This window comes from Neoarius graeffei, chromosome 28 (assembly GCF_027579695.1).
Source record: "Neoarius graeffei isolate fNeoGra1 chromosome 28, fNeoGra1.pri, whole genome shotgun sequence".
Taxonomy (NCBI): Eukaryota; Metazoa; Chordata; class Actinopteri; order Siluriformes; family Ariidae; genus Neoarius; species Neoarius graeffei.
Window position 1 is genome coordinate 13,150,296 of NC_083596.1, and position 16,104 is coordinate 13,166,399.

Genomic DNA, 16,104 nt, shown 5'->3' on the forward strand with positions numbered 1-16,104 from the left:
CACACAAGTCATTCTACCAAAGAATGGTTAAAGAAGAATAAAGTTAATGTTTTGGAATGGCCAAGTCAAAGTCCTGACCTTAATCCAATCGAAATGTTGTGGAAGGACCTGAAGCGAGCCCAGAGTTGAAGCTGTTCTGTACGGAGGAATGGGCTAAAATTCCTCCAAGCCGGTGTGCAGAACTGATCAACAGTTACCGGAAACGTTTAGTCGCAGTTATTGCTGCACAAGGGGGTCACTCCAGATACTGAAAGCAAAGGTTCACATACTTTTGCCACTCACAGATATGTAATATTGGATCATTTTCCTCAATAAATAAATGACGAAGTATAATGTTTTTGTCTCATTTGTTTAACTGGGTTCTCTTTATCTACTTTTAGGACTTGTGTGAAAACTGATGTTTTAGGTCATATTTATGCAGAAATATAGAAAATTCTAAAGGGTTCACAAACTTTCAAGCATCACTGTATATATCATCAGATCATGCTGTTAAAGGTGCAGGGCTTGGAAAAGCTCCAAAAATGTAGCTTGTCAGGTGATGGTTGGTTAGTGGCAATGGTTCCAACTAACTGCGGACACTTAAAGAAGCCGTTTGTAATGTTTAAAATCAGAAGTGGGTAGTGAGCAAGGCACCTAACTCCCAACTGCACCCCGGGCGCTGCAGCATAGCGGCTCACTGCTCTGCGTATGTGTGTGTGCTCACTGTTCATGCGTGTGTTCGCTGCTTCAGATGGGTTAAATACAGGACGAATTTCACTGTGTTTGAGTCTGCATGTGACAAATAAAGGTTTCTTCTTAATACATTATGTTTACTCTGTTACACGTACTTAAAGGAGAACTGAAGGCAAATTTTTTTATCATCAGAATTCTATTTCTCATTTTATTAAATATAGGAATGCATTTTTGATCGCTATTTTGTCACTGCTATAGCAAGTTATGAGTGTTTGAAATATGCTCTGTAATATATCAGTCCATATGTCGAAGCAATGGCCGTAAACAAGATTCGTTGAGACCTGTGTGAGACATCGTAGGACGGAAGTAAAACGTACAGCAGAAATCAAAGTCACCGACATCTGCCAACGTTGTCAAAAGACGCGCGCGCCCTCTTTCAAATGCTGACGTAATCAAGCCGGAACTTTTGTTTGTTTTGATAGCAATCAGGAAAGTTTGAAAAAAGTAGGCAGTAATCGTCATTTAAACTCGTTTTTGTGCGATATTTTGTTTGGAAAACAGTTTTCAAAATGGCGGCACTGACACCTGGCTGACACTTCACGTTTCGAAGCCTCACACAAGTCTCGTGAAGATCGCGCGGATAAGCGACGCCTGCCGTGGACCAAACGAACTAAATTCAACACGGCTAAAAACCGAATAGGCCGATAAGTATAATATTTAATTACAATTTGTTGCCAATACAAGTCATGATATAAAGTTACTAAAACTGAAAACGTAATTGAATAACACGTTAATTAAGAAATAAAGCAAGTTTAAAAATGACTTCAGTTCTCCTTTAAGTAGCTTCTTCCAATAAAGTGCACCGGTACTTGTAGGATTAGTTATAAAGCAGAATACTTTCCACTCTTACTCGCATATATTTACAATTAAGAAAATGTCCTTATACTGCATTACATTTGCCTACACACATCTCGCTACTTTTATTTAATTTCTTAAACTATTTTTATCCGTGCATGCACAGCTTCTACGACGTCGACATCAGAGTGGAAGTGTGTGGAAATAAATTCCTGAACCCACTGAGAAGGGTCTGACTGCAGAGCTGCAGTTTTAAAAGAGCAGATTCAAGCCAGTGGCATTGAACACATGCACAGAAGGACATCGTGGGAACCGTCTAATCGTGATTATTCTATCCACATTCACCGGATATGAGCAATCACATGCTCTGATGGGCTCTCTACTACAACCCCGATTCCAAAAAAGTTGGGACAAAGTACAAATTGTAAATAAAAACGGAATGCAATAATTTACAAATCTCAAAAACTGATATTGTATTCACAATAGAACATAGACAACATATCAAATGTCGAAAGTGAGACATTTTGAAATTTCATGCCAAATATTGGCTCATTTGAAATTTCATGACAGCAACACATCTCAAAAAAGTTGGGACAGGGGCAATAAGAGGCTGGAAAAGTTAAAGGTACAAAAAAGGAACAGCTGGAGGACCAAATTGCAACTCATTAGGTCAATTGGCAATAGGTCATTAACATGACTGGGTATAAAAAGAGCATCTTGGAGTGGCAGCGGCTCTCAGAAGTAAAGATGGGAAGAGGATCACCAATCCCCCTAATTCTGCGCCGACAAATAGTGGAGCAATATCAGAAAGGAGTTCAAAAGTGTAAAATTGCAAAGAGTTTGAACATATCATCATCTATAGTGCATAATATCATCAAAAGATTCAGAGAATCTGGAAGAATCTCTGTGTGTAAGGGTCAAGGCCGGAAAACCATACTGGGTGCCCGTGATCTTCGGGCCCTTAGACGGAACTGCGTCACATACAGGCATGCTTCTGTATTGGAAATCACAAAATGGGCTCAGGAATATTTCCAGAGAACATTATCTGTGAACACAATTCACCGTGCCATCCGTCGTTGCCAGCTAAAACTCTATAGTTCAAAGAAGAAGCTGTATCTAAACATGATCCAGAAGCGCAGACGTCTTCTCTGGGCCAAGGCTCATTTAAAATGGACTGTGGCAAAGTGGAAAACTGTTCTGTGGTCAGACAAATCAAAATTTGAAGTTCTTTATGGAAATCAGGGACGCCGTGTCATTCGGACTAAAGAGGAGAAGGACGACCCAAGTTGTTATCAGTGCTCAGTTCAGAAGCCTGCATCTCTGATGGTATGGGGTTGCATTAGTGCGTGTGGCATGGGCAGCTTACACATCTGGAAAGACACCATCAATGCTGAAAGGTATATCCGGGTTCTAGAGCAACATATGCTCCCATCCAGACGACGTCTCTTTCAGGGAAGACCTTTCATTTTCCAACATGACAATGCCAAACCACATACTGCATCAATTACAGCATCATGGCTGCGTAGAAGAAGGGTCCGGGTACTGAACTGGCCAGCCTGCAGTCCAGATCTTTCACCCATAGAAAACATTTGGCGCATCATAAAACGGAAGATACGACAAAAAAGACCTAAGACAGTTGAGCAACTAGAATCCTACATTAGACAAGAATGGGTTAACATTCCTATCCCTAAACTTGAGCAACTTGTCTCCTCAGTCCCCAGACGTTTACAGACTGTTGTAAAGAGAAAAGGGGATGTCTCACAGTGGTAAACATGGCCTTGTCCCAACTTTTTTGAGATGTGTTGTTGTCATGAAATTTAAAATCACCTAATTTTTCTCTTTAAATGATACATTTTCTCAGTTTAAACATTTGATATGTCATCTATGTTCTATTCTGAATAAAATATGGAATTTTGAAACTTCCACATCATTGCATTCCATTTTTATTTACAATTTGTACTTTGTCCCAACTTTTTTGGAATCGGGGTTGTACTAGTCTATCAGCTCATATACCGTGAGTAAGGAAAAACAAAATGGCAGCGCGCATCAAGTCAGATACATCACTTTGTCATCAAGTATTTAAAAGAAACAGAAATGGCAAAAACAATATATAATTCCCCCCCCCCCCCCCCCCCCCCCCCCAATATCGCCTGTTCCACACTCCAGTCCAGTTGGTAGCAGTAATGCACCTTTAAGTTGGTTTGCAAACTGACAAAAAAAAAAACCTAAAGAAGAAGAAAGAAAAACAAAATGGTGGAGCGTGTTGCTGAACCAATGGAGGATGAAATAAAAACTCTACTTGAAAACAACCCCCCCCAAAAAAAGCAACAAAATATGGAATTAAAGTCTTTGATAGTAAGAACTTATCTTTTTTTATTTTTAAAGAATTATTATAGCATTTTTCACAAATTGCTACTGTCATTTCGCTGGTTTGTTTACATTCTAACCGGAAATAATTTTTTGGGACGTTTTGTAAAAAGTTTCATTTATCAAATTTGCAAAAAATAAAAATGCTCCGTTTCTGAAAATCCAGTGAATGTGGATAGAATAAAACAGTTATTCCAATCAATCACGTTGTATATGGCTTATAGCCAACTAAGCGCCTCGTCAGCTATCAGCTCACGTACGACTCGATTTTGTGGAATAAACTGTTAAATGTAATACGTTATAGATGTAATAACTCATCTTATTTTTTTCGCGTTGCAGTTTCCATCGAATCCTGCGCTCTTATTGGCTGGCGAGCGGGTCTGTATCCTACGATACGGACCCCAGTTACGGACCTCTGGCAACTCGCTTGTTCACAACAACAAACAACTTAGTAGAATTTTTTGTCAACATTTATCTTTTTTTTTATAAGATTTATTTATAAGATTATCAAAAATCTTATAAATTTTTGCCAGCATTTCTCAAGAGAATAGCATTAATTTTACAGCATGGACAGCGATAACGACAGTCTTCACAGCGAAAGTGAGTTTTACTACCCTGAGGAAGAAGAAATAAAAGAAAACATTTCAGGAGAAAGCCTCTAACTTGCTAACGCTGAGCAAAAACATGGTTGAATCCTGAATGACTCCTATTTGTATAAACAGGGGACTACATAGGCGGTAAAATGTAGTTTTTTTTTCCTGCCATGGAAGTGTACTTGGATACCGAGGAGGAAGCCGTTTGCAGTACAGCCATGAATGAGGATTCAAAATGGCGGCTCGGCTAGGTTTTCCCTTTTGGGCGCTCTCATTTTCTGTTAGAATTTGGTAAAGAAAAAAATAAATATATTATTTACCAGCTTAAGGTCGGTCCATATGGTGAAATACCGTGACCTCGGCCTTGAATACTGACCCCGGCCCAGAGGGCCTCACTCAGTACTTTCAAGACCTCGGTCACGGTATTTCACCATACGGACCTCCCAGCTGTTAAATAACATATATATATGAAGAAGTTACTTTACGGAATTCTTTTTTTACTCAAACTCAAGTCGTTATTTTGCTGAAACTTTTACTTCTACTCGAGTTATTATTATTGTAAAGTTTGCTTGAGTACAGTTTTTGCTTCTCTACCCACCTCTGTTTAAAATCGTTTGATACTTGTGTTGCGTTCACAAACCTCCTTCTTCTCCCCAAACACTACATATGCTCAATTAGTTGCATTTTCAAGAAAAGTGACAGAACTGAGCACTTTTTTGGGGCAGGGGCGGAGCTAATTTCAAAGTCGTAAAAATTTGCAAACAGAATCCTGAAACGAAGGAACGAGTCTGATTTATCGCACAGACGACATTACAAATTTGTTTTCTCTGATGTATTTTTGAAATCATTTCATGTTTATAGGTCCATAAAAATTACTTAAAGGGTACAACCTTCACCTTAAATATTCAGACCACATTTACACCCTGGAGTACCACATGATTAGTTCTCTCAATGTCCGATTTGTCCATTTACACCTGGTTTCCTCCACCCAATCAAATCACTGAAAACCGGTTAATATAAGTAGGGATTCACCATCTGACAAATTCAACTGTAGTAAATTGAAAAAAATATATATATACGTGAGATGAAAGTGGAGCAAAGAAAAAAAACCTGAAATATTGGGAGGGCAACGTCCCCCGAAAATATTTTAATAACATAACACACAAAACCCTGCATTCTAGTGCATTTTAGTACTTATTTTCACTAAAACAAGTTATAACTTTTAAGCCTTTTTCTTTCATGTACATTAATGATTAACGTCAAAAATATCAAATTTAATTCCCCTAGTTAATGAGTAATTTTCAGGAGTGCATTTAGAAAACGCGGTGATTTTCCTGCGACACAGTTCATTACTTTGAAAAAAATCAGACAGTTGAAGGTAAACTCAGCAAAATCCCAAAACAGTCCTGTTAAAAAGTAAAGGTCTGTTAGAGTTTCTAAAGCTTTCAGGTTTCAATGTTGGGGACGTTGAGCCTCGTTTATCAATCTTTTAGCAGAGTTGTGCGTTTGCAGAAGCTAAAGTGAACTAAACATTTCCAATTCAGATTTATGCGAGTTGAAACCAATTGTTTACATTAGTTCATATTGTCTGTAAATTTAAACACACCAATGAATACCACATTTCTCATGTAAATCAAGGGCGTAGCTAGGATTTTTCGGGGGGGGGGGGGGGGGGGGGTCACACACTGACTGGCAGCCTGAGTGCATTATGTAACAAGAAATAATTACCATTGCTAGTTTTAGGCAGCTTAGAAACCGGCTCTTCCATTATTGCTGTTTCTTCCACGTTTTCTTGATGTTGTGTTCTAGAAACGGCACTAAAACTTAGCTTTGAAACCACAAAATGCAACTTTGATGGAAAAAATATATATAATAAATTGCTTACCTCTCTTCACATCGAAAGAAGGAGGAAAGTTTTGCTTGTTTTGACATGGCGAATTATTAACACGAGAGGAAATACTTGTAATTCGCAACTAAAAAGACTGCAGCTACACTGGCAGCTTGAACATGCTTTCTAGTGCGATTGTGTTGTGCTTGCGCAGAACGGTGTCAGTCCTGCACGCCTCAGCACGTGCACCTGAAGGGCGCCTTGGGCGTGCGCGCCTAAAGAGCTCCGGCACGCGCGCCGCTAACAAAGAACACCTGTCTTTAATCAATGAACTATGTTTGGGCCATTTAAGGACCGCGCCCATGCAAGGACGATGCGAAGTATTACGCCGTGTCTAGGAATGCGAAAAATCCGAAAAATACATTTCTCCATGCGGGAAACTGGAGATTTTCAAGAGTTTTGTCAAATATCTGGATTTCCGGGTCATTATCGGAAAAAATCCGGAGGAAAATCTAAAAATCCGGAATTCCGGGAAAATCCGGAACACTTTCATATATATATAAAATTTTTCCATATTGAAACGCATGCACACAGACACACACAAACATGATCACAAAACACACCGAAGACTTTACCTAGAGAACGCGCTCTTGATCGAGTTCCACATGCTACCGAACGTGCTTGTTATTTTATGAGAGATGCTGGAGGGAACAGGAGAGAGAGAGAGAGAGAGAGAGAGAGAGAGGAGACCAGGAAAAGAAAGGAAGAAAAATAAGAGAAGAAAGGAAGCAAAAAAATTGAGAAATTTGATGAGATTTTATAATAAAGCAAACATACTATCAATTAATCAGAAGCATAACAAGGATAATGGTGGATGCTCTTATAGCAAAGGAAATGTTTTTGATTACCAATTAAATTTTATTCATGTCATAAAAAAAATCCTGTGACAGTCGTACATCCTTAAAACTACAAGTTTCTAACATTTAAACTTTAACAGTGCTAAAAAAAAATTTAAAAAACCCAGAAAATGGAAATTCTGTATTAAGAACGAGTCTTATGTTTTCTTTTATTATTCAAATTTCCTTAAGAAAAAAAAAATGCTGCTAAAACCATGAGACCAAGACACACGCACATGGGAGGGTTGGAGCATCACACCCCAAAGATCATGCCCTCTCTCTCTCTCTCTCTCTCTCTCTCTCAGTCCAGTGAGGATTCAGTACCAGGTTTACAAAACACCAACAGATTGAGGAGCTTCGATTAACGGAGTCGTGTAAAAAATACAGAGTGATTATGGGGTAACTCACGTGTCTTTGCGCAGACGCAGGTGCTCGAAGGCCAGGAGGCCACGGGAATTGAGGGACAGCAGTACCTGAGGGCCCTCCATGATGTCGAGACGGAAGGGTTGGGCGCTGACGATCAGCCGCTGTTCGTCGGCGCCCAGAGAGAGCACCACGCTGTTTTTGTCCTGAGTCACCACCGTCATGCTGAAACCACACAACAGACGTCTATTGACCATTCACTGTTCATTAGGATCAGTTAAAGAAGATAGTCTGCGAACGGAGCAGCATTTTCTAATCAGCACTTGAGTTTGAAAATTCTGCTTTTACGAATCAAAATGACCTGGATGCCTTAAAACCTTCATCCACACGTCGCTTGACTTACGGTTTGGTCGAAGGATCAGCGATGAGAACATCCCGGACCTCATAACGAGGTCTGAGAGGTTTCAGCTCGTTGATTTTAACCCGTGTCATGTTGCCCTGCAGCCTGTACAGCTCCAAGAGCAGACGCACCTACACACACACACACACACACACACACACACACACACACACAAGTCTTTAGTATACAACCCCGATTCCAAAAATGTTGGGACAAAGTACAAATTGTAAATAAAAACGGAATGCAATAATTTACAAATCTCAAAAACTGATATTGTATTCACAGTAGAACATAGACAACATATCAAGTGTCGAAAGTGAGACATTTTGAAATTTCATGCCAAATATTGGCTCATTTGAAATTTCATGACAGCAACACATCTCAAAAAAGTTGGGACAGGGGCAATAAGAGGCTGGAAAAGTTAAAGGTACAAAAAAAGGAACAGCTGGAGGACGAAATTGCAACTCATTAGGTCAATTGGCAATAGGTCATTAACATGACTGGGTATAAAAAGAGCATCTTGGAGTGGCAGCGGCTCTCAGAAGTAAAGATGGGAAGAGGATCACCAATCCCCCTAATTCTGCGCCGACAAATAGTGGAGCAATATCAGAAAGGAGTTCGACAGTGTAAAATTGCAAAGAGTTTGAACATATCATCATCTTCAGTGCATAATATCATCAAAAGATTCAGAGAATCTGGAAGAATCTCTGTGCGTAAGGGTCAAGGCCGGAAAACCATACTGGGTACCCGTGATCTTCGGGCCCTTAGACGGCACTGCATCACATACAGGCATGCTTCTGTACTGGAAATCACAAAATGGGCTCAGGAATATTTCCAGAGAACATTATCTGTGAACACAATTCACCGTGCCATCCGCCGTTGCCAGCTAAAACTCTATAGTTCAAAGAAGAAGCCGTATCTAAACATGATCCAGAAGCGCAGACGTCTTCTCTGGGCCAAGGCTCATTTAAAATGGACTGTGGCAAAGTGGAAAACTCTTCTGTGGTCAGACGAATCAAAATTTGAAGTTCTTTATGGAAATCAGGGACGCCGTGTCATTTGGACTAAAGAGGAGAAGGACGACCCAAGTTGTTATCAGTGCTCAGTTCAGAAGCCTGCATCTCTGATGGTATGGGGTTGCATTCGTGCGTGTGGCATGGGCAGCTTACACATCTGGAAAGACACCATCAATGCTGAAAGGTATATCCAGGTTCTAGAGCAATATATGCTCCCATCCAGACGACGTCTCTTTCAGGGAAGACCTTGCATTTTCCAATATGACAATGCCAAACCAAATACTGCATCAATTACAGCATCATGGCTGCGTAGAAGAAGGGTCCGGGTACTGAACTGGCCAGCCTGCAGTCCAGATCTTTCAACCATAAAAAATATTTGGCGCATCATAAAACGGAAGATAAGACAAAAAAGACCTAAGACAGTTGAGCAACTAGAATCCTACATTAGACAAGAATGGGTTAACATTCCTATCCCTAAACTTGAGCAACTTGTCTCCTCAGTCCCCAGACGTTTACAGACTGTTGTAAAGAGAAAAGGGGATGTCTCACAGTGGTAAACATGGCCTTGTCCCGACTTTTTTGAGATGTGTTGTTGTCATGAAATTTAAAATCACCTAATTTTTCTCTTTAAATGATATATTTTCTCAGTTTAAACATTTGATATGTCATCTATGTTCTATTCTGAATAAAATATGGAATTTTAAAACTTCCACATCATTGCATTCCGTTTTAATTTACAATTTGTACTTTGTCCCAACTTTTTTGGAATCGGGGTTGTAAATACGGAGGTGAATATAGGAAATCGTGCACGCTGATTGTTCGAGATATTCGGACTATTTCTCGATAATCACCTTGAATGACTGGGCAAAATGACTTTCAATCGCTTAGTCACTGTAAGTGAGGAAGAATTACAAATTATGAAAGAAAATGTTGTTCCTAAAAGCACTAAAGGTGCTACAAAGTTGGGTCTAAAACTATTCAAAGGGAAGGTGGAATCGTGATTTATTTTACTGATTTCAAGACAAAGTATTTTATATGGGGCGGCACGGTGGTGTAGTGGTTAGCGCTGTCGCCTCACAGCAAGAAGGTCTGGGTTCGAGCCCTGTGGCCGGCGAGGGCCTTTCTGTGCGGAGTTTGCATGTTCTCCCCGTGTCCGCGTGGGTTTCCTCCGGGTGCTCCGGTTTCCCCCACAGTCCAAAGACATGCAGGTTAGGTTAACTGGTGACTCTAAATTGACCGTAGGTGTGAATGTGAGTGTGAATGGTTGTCTGTCTCTATGTGTCAGCCCTGTGATGACCTGGCGACTTGTCCAGGGTGTACCCCGCCTTTCGCCCGTAGTCAGCTGGGATAGGCTCCAGCTTGCCTGCGACCCTGTAGAACAGGATAAAGCGGCTAGAGATAATGAGATGAGATGAGTATTTTATATGATTCGGCATAGATAAGTGACAAATCTGCGCCATGCCGTTATTACATTTGCATCCGCCTAGTGGCCAGTGTTAGTAATTACCAGTCATACACACCGCCTAGTGGCCAGTGTTGGTAATTACCAGTCATACACACCGCCTAGTGGCCAGTGTTGGTAATTACCAGTCATACACACCGCCTAGTGGCCAGTGTTGGTAATTACCAGTCATACACACCGCCTAGTGGCCAGTGTTGGTAATTACCAGTCATACACACCGCCTAGTGGCCAGTGTTGGTAATTACCAGTCATACACACCGCCTAGTGGCCAGTGTTGGTAATTACCAGTCATACACACCGCCTAGTGGCCAGTGTTGGTAATTACCAGTCATACACACCGCCTAGTGGCCAGTGTTGGTAATTACCAGTCATACACACCGCCTAGTGGCCAGTGTTGGTAATTACCAGTCATACACACCGCCTAGTGGCCAGTGTTGGTAATTACCAGTCATACACACCGCCTAGTGGCCAGTGTTGGTAATTACCAGTCATACACACCGCCTAGTGGCCAGTGTTGGTAATTACCAGTCATACACACCGCCTAGTGGCCAGTGTTGGTAATTACCAGTCATACACACCGCCTAGTGGCCAGTGTTGGTAATTACCAGTCATACACACCGCCTAGTGGCCAGTGTTGGTAATTACCAGTCATACACACCGCCTAGTGGCCAGTGTTGGTAATTACCAGTCATACACACCGCCTAGTGGCCAGTGTTGGTAATTACCAGTCATACACACCGCCTAGTGGCCAGTGTTGGTAATTACCAGTCATACACACCGCCTAGTGGCCAGTGTTGGTAATTACCAGTCATACACACCGCCTAGTGGCCAGTGTTGGTAATTACCAGTCATACACACCGCCTAGTGGCCAGTGTTAGTAGTTACCAGTCATACACACCGCCTAGTGGCCAGTGTTAGTAGTTACCAGTCATACACACCGCCTAGTGGCCAGTGTTGGTCATTACCAGTCATACACACCGCCTAGTGGCCAGTGTTGGTCATTACCAGTCATAGACACCGCCTAGTGGCCAGTGTTGGTCATTACCAGTCCTAGACACCGCCTAGTGGCCAGTGTTAGTAATTACCAGTCCTTGACACTGCCTAGTGGCCAGTGTTAGTAATTACCCGTCATAGACACCGCCTAGTGGTCAGTGTTAGTAATTACCAGTCATAGACACCGCCTAGTGGCCAGTGTTAGTAATTACCAGTCATACACACCGCCTAGTGGCCAGTGTTAGTAATTACCCGTCATAGACACCGCCTAGTGGCCAGTGTTGGTAATTACCAGTCATACACACCGCCTAGTGGCCAGTGTTAGTAATTACCCGTAATAGACACCGCCTAGTGGCCAGTTTTAGTAATTACCAGTCCTCGACACCACCTAGTGGCCAGTGTTGGTAATTACCCGTCATAGACACCGCCTAGTGGCCAGTGTTAGTGATTAGATTAGATTAGATTAGATTAGATTAGATAAAACTTTATTGATCCCTTTGGGAGGGTTCCCTCAGGGAAATTAAGATTCCAGCAGCATCATTACAGATAAACAGAGAAAAGAAACAGAGGAAAACTTCTAGATAAATTTAAATAAATTAAGTATTTACATATACTAATATAAAAAGAATAAGATATGGGGAAGGGAGGGGGGAGGAGGAAAAAAAAGGGGGAGAAGGGGGGCGGCAGGAGAGATATTGCACTTTATATTGCACATTATATTGCACATTGTCCGGTATTGCTTATTGTTAGGCTAGGCTACTACTCCTTCTCGTCCTCTGTCCTCCTGTTACCCCATCTCTCCCCCAGAGAGGAGCTGTACAGTCTGATGGTGTGAGGGACAAAGGAGTTTTTGAGTCTGTTCGTCCTGCACTTGGGAAGGAGCATTCTGTCACTGAACAGGCTCCTCTGGTTGCTGATGACGGTGTGCAGAGGGTGACTGGCATCGTCCATGATGTTCAATAGTTTGTCCGCCTAGTGGCCAGTGTTACTAATTACCAGTCATACACACCGCCTAGTGGCCAGTGTTAGTAATTACCCGTCATACACACCGCCTAGTGGCCAGTGTTAGTAATTACCCGTCATAGACACCGCCTAGTGGCCAGTGTTAGTAATTACCAGTCATACACACCGCCTAGTGGCCAGTGTTAGTAATTACCAGTCATAGACACCGCCTAGTGGCCAGTGTTAGTAATTACCCGTCATAGACACCGCCTAGTGGCCAGTGTTAGTAATTACCAGTCATACACACCACCTAGTGGCCAGTGTTAGTAATTATCAGTCATACACACCGCCTAGTGGCCAGTGTTAGTAATTACCAGTCATACACACCGCCTAGTGGCCAGTGTTAGCCTGTAAAGAAATAAAACAAAAGAAGCTAGCTATGATATAAGAAAATTCTACAACCCAGAAACAGATGGGAGCTCCGCTTTTAGGTAGTGCCTAAATCTATATATTAGTGAATATGTAGAGTGCTCTGACCTTATTATTATCATTAATAAGCTGTAGGGTAATCCTGGAGTTGCTGAGCTCCAAGGTATCTAACAGAGCTCTGTATGGAGACTGGCCTGGCTTCAGCTCCCTCTGGCGCCTACACACACAAAACCACAGAAATAAGCTATCTCTCAGGCATCAGTTCCTGTGCGACTATAAAACCACAAAGATCAGCTGAAAATGGATTAAAATCACATTCTTGAACTTCCAGGTCACGATTTTTTTTTTAATGCTGATATTTCTCTCTCATACTCACTTGCAGAAGCTGCTCTGCTCACATGTTTTGAAGTTACCGCGATCCACAGCCTCAACGCTGAAGCACAGCACCAGCAGCACCACTAGTGCGTGTCCCATCCTGCATGATGTAAGAAGATATGATTACAAATCACAATCTTGACCGAATATCTTGAGTTCATTGCTGGATGCAAAAGGAGTAGGCAAAATTGGTTGATTAATTAACCAATAATAATAACAACTGTTATAACTGAAACTCACGTTTGTAAAATTGTTTTTTATTGGTAAATCTGAAAAGGTGTCGATTATGATGGACTGTCGATAACTGTAGCCGACGTTCTAGTCGTAATCAGGAACACTTGTACCAGTTTCAAGCATGCCAGACATATATTTCTATCAGAAACACTGAACAAGAGTGAAAAACAGATATAGATACTATAACTGGACGATGCCAGTCACCCTCTGCACACCGTCATCAGCAACCAGAGGAGCCTGTTCAGTGACAGAATGCTCCTTCCCAAGTGCAGGACGAACAGACTCAAAAACTCCTTTGTCCCTCACGCCATCAGACTGTACAACTCCTCTCTGGGGGGGAGGAGGGGTAACAGGAGGACAGAGGACGAGAAGGAGCAGTAGCCTAGCCTAACAATAAGCAATACCGGACAATGTGCAATATAAAGTGCAATATCTCTCCTGCTGCCCCCCCTTTCCCTTTTTTTCCCTCCTCTCTCTCCCCCTTCCTCTCTTCCCCATATCTTATTCTTTTTATATTTGTATATGTAAATACTTAACTTATTTAGAAGTTTTTCTCTATTTCTTTTCTCTGTTTATCTGTAATGATGCTGCTGGAATCTTAATTTCCCTGAGGGAACCCTCCCAAAGGGATCAATAAAGTTTTATCTAATCTAATCGCTATTCTTAGTCTTGGTATTAATCCACAAATTAGGAATTATTTGCAATAAGGAAGAAGAAACCTTTATTTGTCACATGCACACTTCAAGCACAGTGAAATTCATCCTCTGCATTTAACCCGTCTGAAGCAGTGAACACATGCACACACACCCAGAGCAGTGGGCAACCATACTACAGCACCCGGGGAGCAGTCAGGGGTTAGGTACCTTGCTCAAGGGCATTTCAGCCCAAGGCCACCCCACGTTAACCTCACTGCATGTCTTTGGACTGTAGGGGAAACCGGAGCACCCGGAAGAAACCCATGCAGACACGAGGAGAACATGCAAACTCCACACAGAAAGGCCCTCATCAGCCACTGAGCTCGAACCCAGAACCTTCTTGCTGTGAGGCAACCGTGCTAACCACTACACCACTGTGCCGCCCGAGGAAGGAAGTGTTTACCGTACATATTGAATGATGAGAGAAGCCAGCTAGTTTTACTACCAGCTATAGTTTATTATTGTCCAAAAAAAGTCTTAGGCACATACAAAGAAATGCCGTGAAGTAAAAATATTAGAAAAATATAATAAGAAATGTGGGCGGCACGGTGGTGTAGTGGTTAGCGCTGTCGCCTCGCAGCAAGAAGGTCCGGGTTCGTGCCCCGTGGCTGGCGAGAGCCTTTCTGTGCGGAGTTTGCATGTTCTCCCCGTGTCCGCGTGGGTTTCCTCCAGGTGCTCCGGTTTCCCCCACAGTCCAAAGACATGCAGGTTAGGTTAACTGGTGACTCTAAATTGACCGTAGGTGTGAATGTGAGTGTGAATGGTTGTCTGTGTCTATGTGTCAGTCCTGTGATGACCTGGCGACTTGTCCAGGGTGTACCCCGCCTTTCGCCCGTAGTCAGCTGGGATAGGCTCCAGCTCGCCTGCGACCCTGTAGAACAGGATAAAGCGGCTAGAGATAATGAGATGAGATAATAAGAAATGTGGGCGGCACGGTGGTGTAGTGGTTAGCGCTGTCGCCTCACAGCAAGAAGGTCCGGGTTCGAGCCCCGTGGCCGGCGAGAGCCTTTCTGTGCGGAGTTTGCATGTTCTCCCCGTGTCCGCGTGGGTTTCCTCCGGGTGCTCCGGTTTCCCCCACAGTCCAAAGACATGCAGGTTAGGTTAACTGGTGACTCTAAATTGACCGTAGGTGTGAATGTGAGTGTGAATGGTTGTCTGTGTCTATGTGTCAGCCCTGTGATGACCTGGCGACTTGTCCAGGGTGTACCCCGCCTTTCGCCCGTAGTCAGCTGGGATAGGCTCCAGCTTGCCTGCGACCCTGTAGAACAGGATAAAGCGGCTACAGATAATGAGATGAAATGAGATGAGAAAAGATACTGTAATTCTGAAAGAGAATAAAGTCAATATTTGGTATGATGACCTTATGCTTTAAAACTAGCTATGGGTCCAATTTGTGCAGTTTTAGAAGGAAATTAGAAAGTTGATAAGTTTTACTAAGCAATTTGGAGATCTTGTCGCACTTGATTCTCATTTGTTCTGCAGCTTTCATTATGTGTTTGTTTTTAATCTGAAAAGTGGTCTCTTATATAATACACTGCTTTCCTAACTGACATATAAACAGTTTTTTCTGAGTTCAATCAAACAAAGCATTAGTCAGGTAGCTCACTCGGTTCAATGTCCAGTATTGTTATTATTATTATTACTGTTATTAAGTCTGTTGCTAAACTCAGTAACCGGAAACAGAATGAACGAGTCTATTGCATGACGTAAAATAAACAAAACAACACTTTCTTAACATTCTAAGCGTTAACGTTTTAAACATATTCAAAGATTAAAACCATAATCCTATTAAAAAGCTGATAATGACAACGACAATACCTGCCAGTGGAAGGCGCCATGGTTACTGCTATGAACTTTGACCCCTGCTTAGTCACGTGCACCCTATTTTTTTAACTTGCGAGAATTATAGTTTAGTTTTAATATACATTGAAGTCGTTAGATTTTTTTTAAGTAAAGTGCATATTAAATGTTTTCAATGGTTTTA

The 16,104-nt window shown here is 42.0% G+C and overlaps 1 protein-coding gene across 1 annotated transcript in view; it reads right to left on the reverse strand.

Annotated features, from left to right (window-relative positions):
- The window catches only part of ganaba (glucosidase II alpha subunit a), a 41,822-nt gene extending 25,835 nt beyond the window's left edge, over positions 1–15,987 (reverse strand). The window contains exons 1-6 of the mRNA XM_060912813.1: positions 15,939–15,987; positions 13,193–13,291; positions 12,925–13,033; positions 7,978–8,105; positions 7,620–7,799; positions 6,951–7,016 (exon numbers count right to left, since the gene is read on the reverse strand). Of these exons, the coding sequence (XP_060768796.1) occupies positions 6,951–7,016; positions 7,620–7,799; positions 7,978–8,105; positions 12,925–13,033; positions 13,193–13,291; positions 15,939–15,958 (602 nt within the window). The 5' untranslated portion in view covers positions 15,959–15,987. The remainder of the gene's footprint in view (positions 1–6,950; positions 7,017–7,619; positions 7,800–7,977; positions 8,106–12,924; positions 13,034–13,192; positions 13,292–15,938) is intronic.
- Between the last annotated feature and the right edge of the window lie 117 nt (positions 15,988–16,104).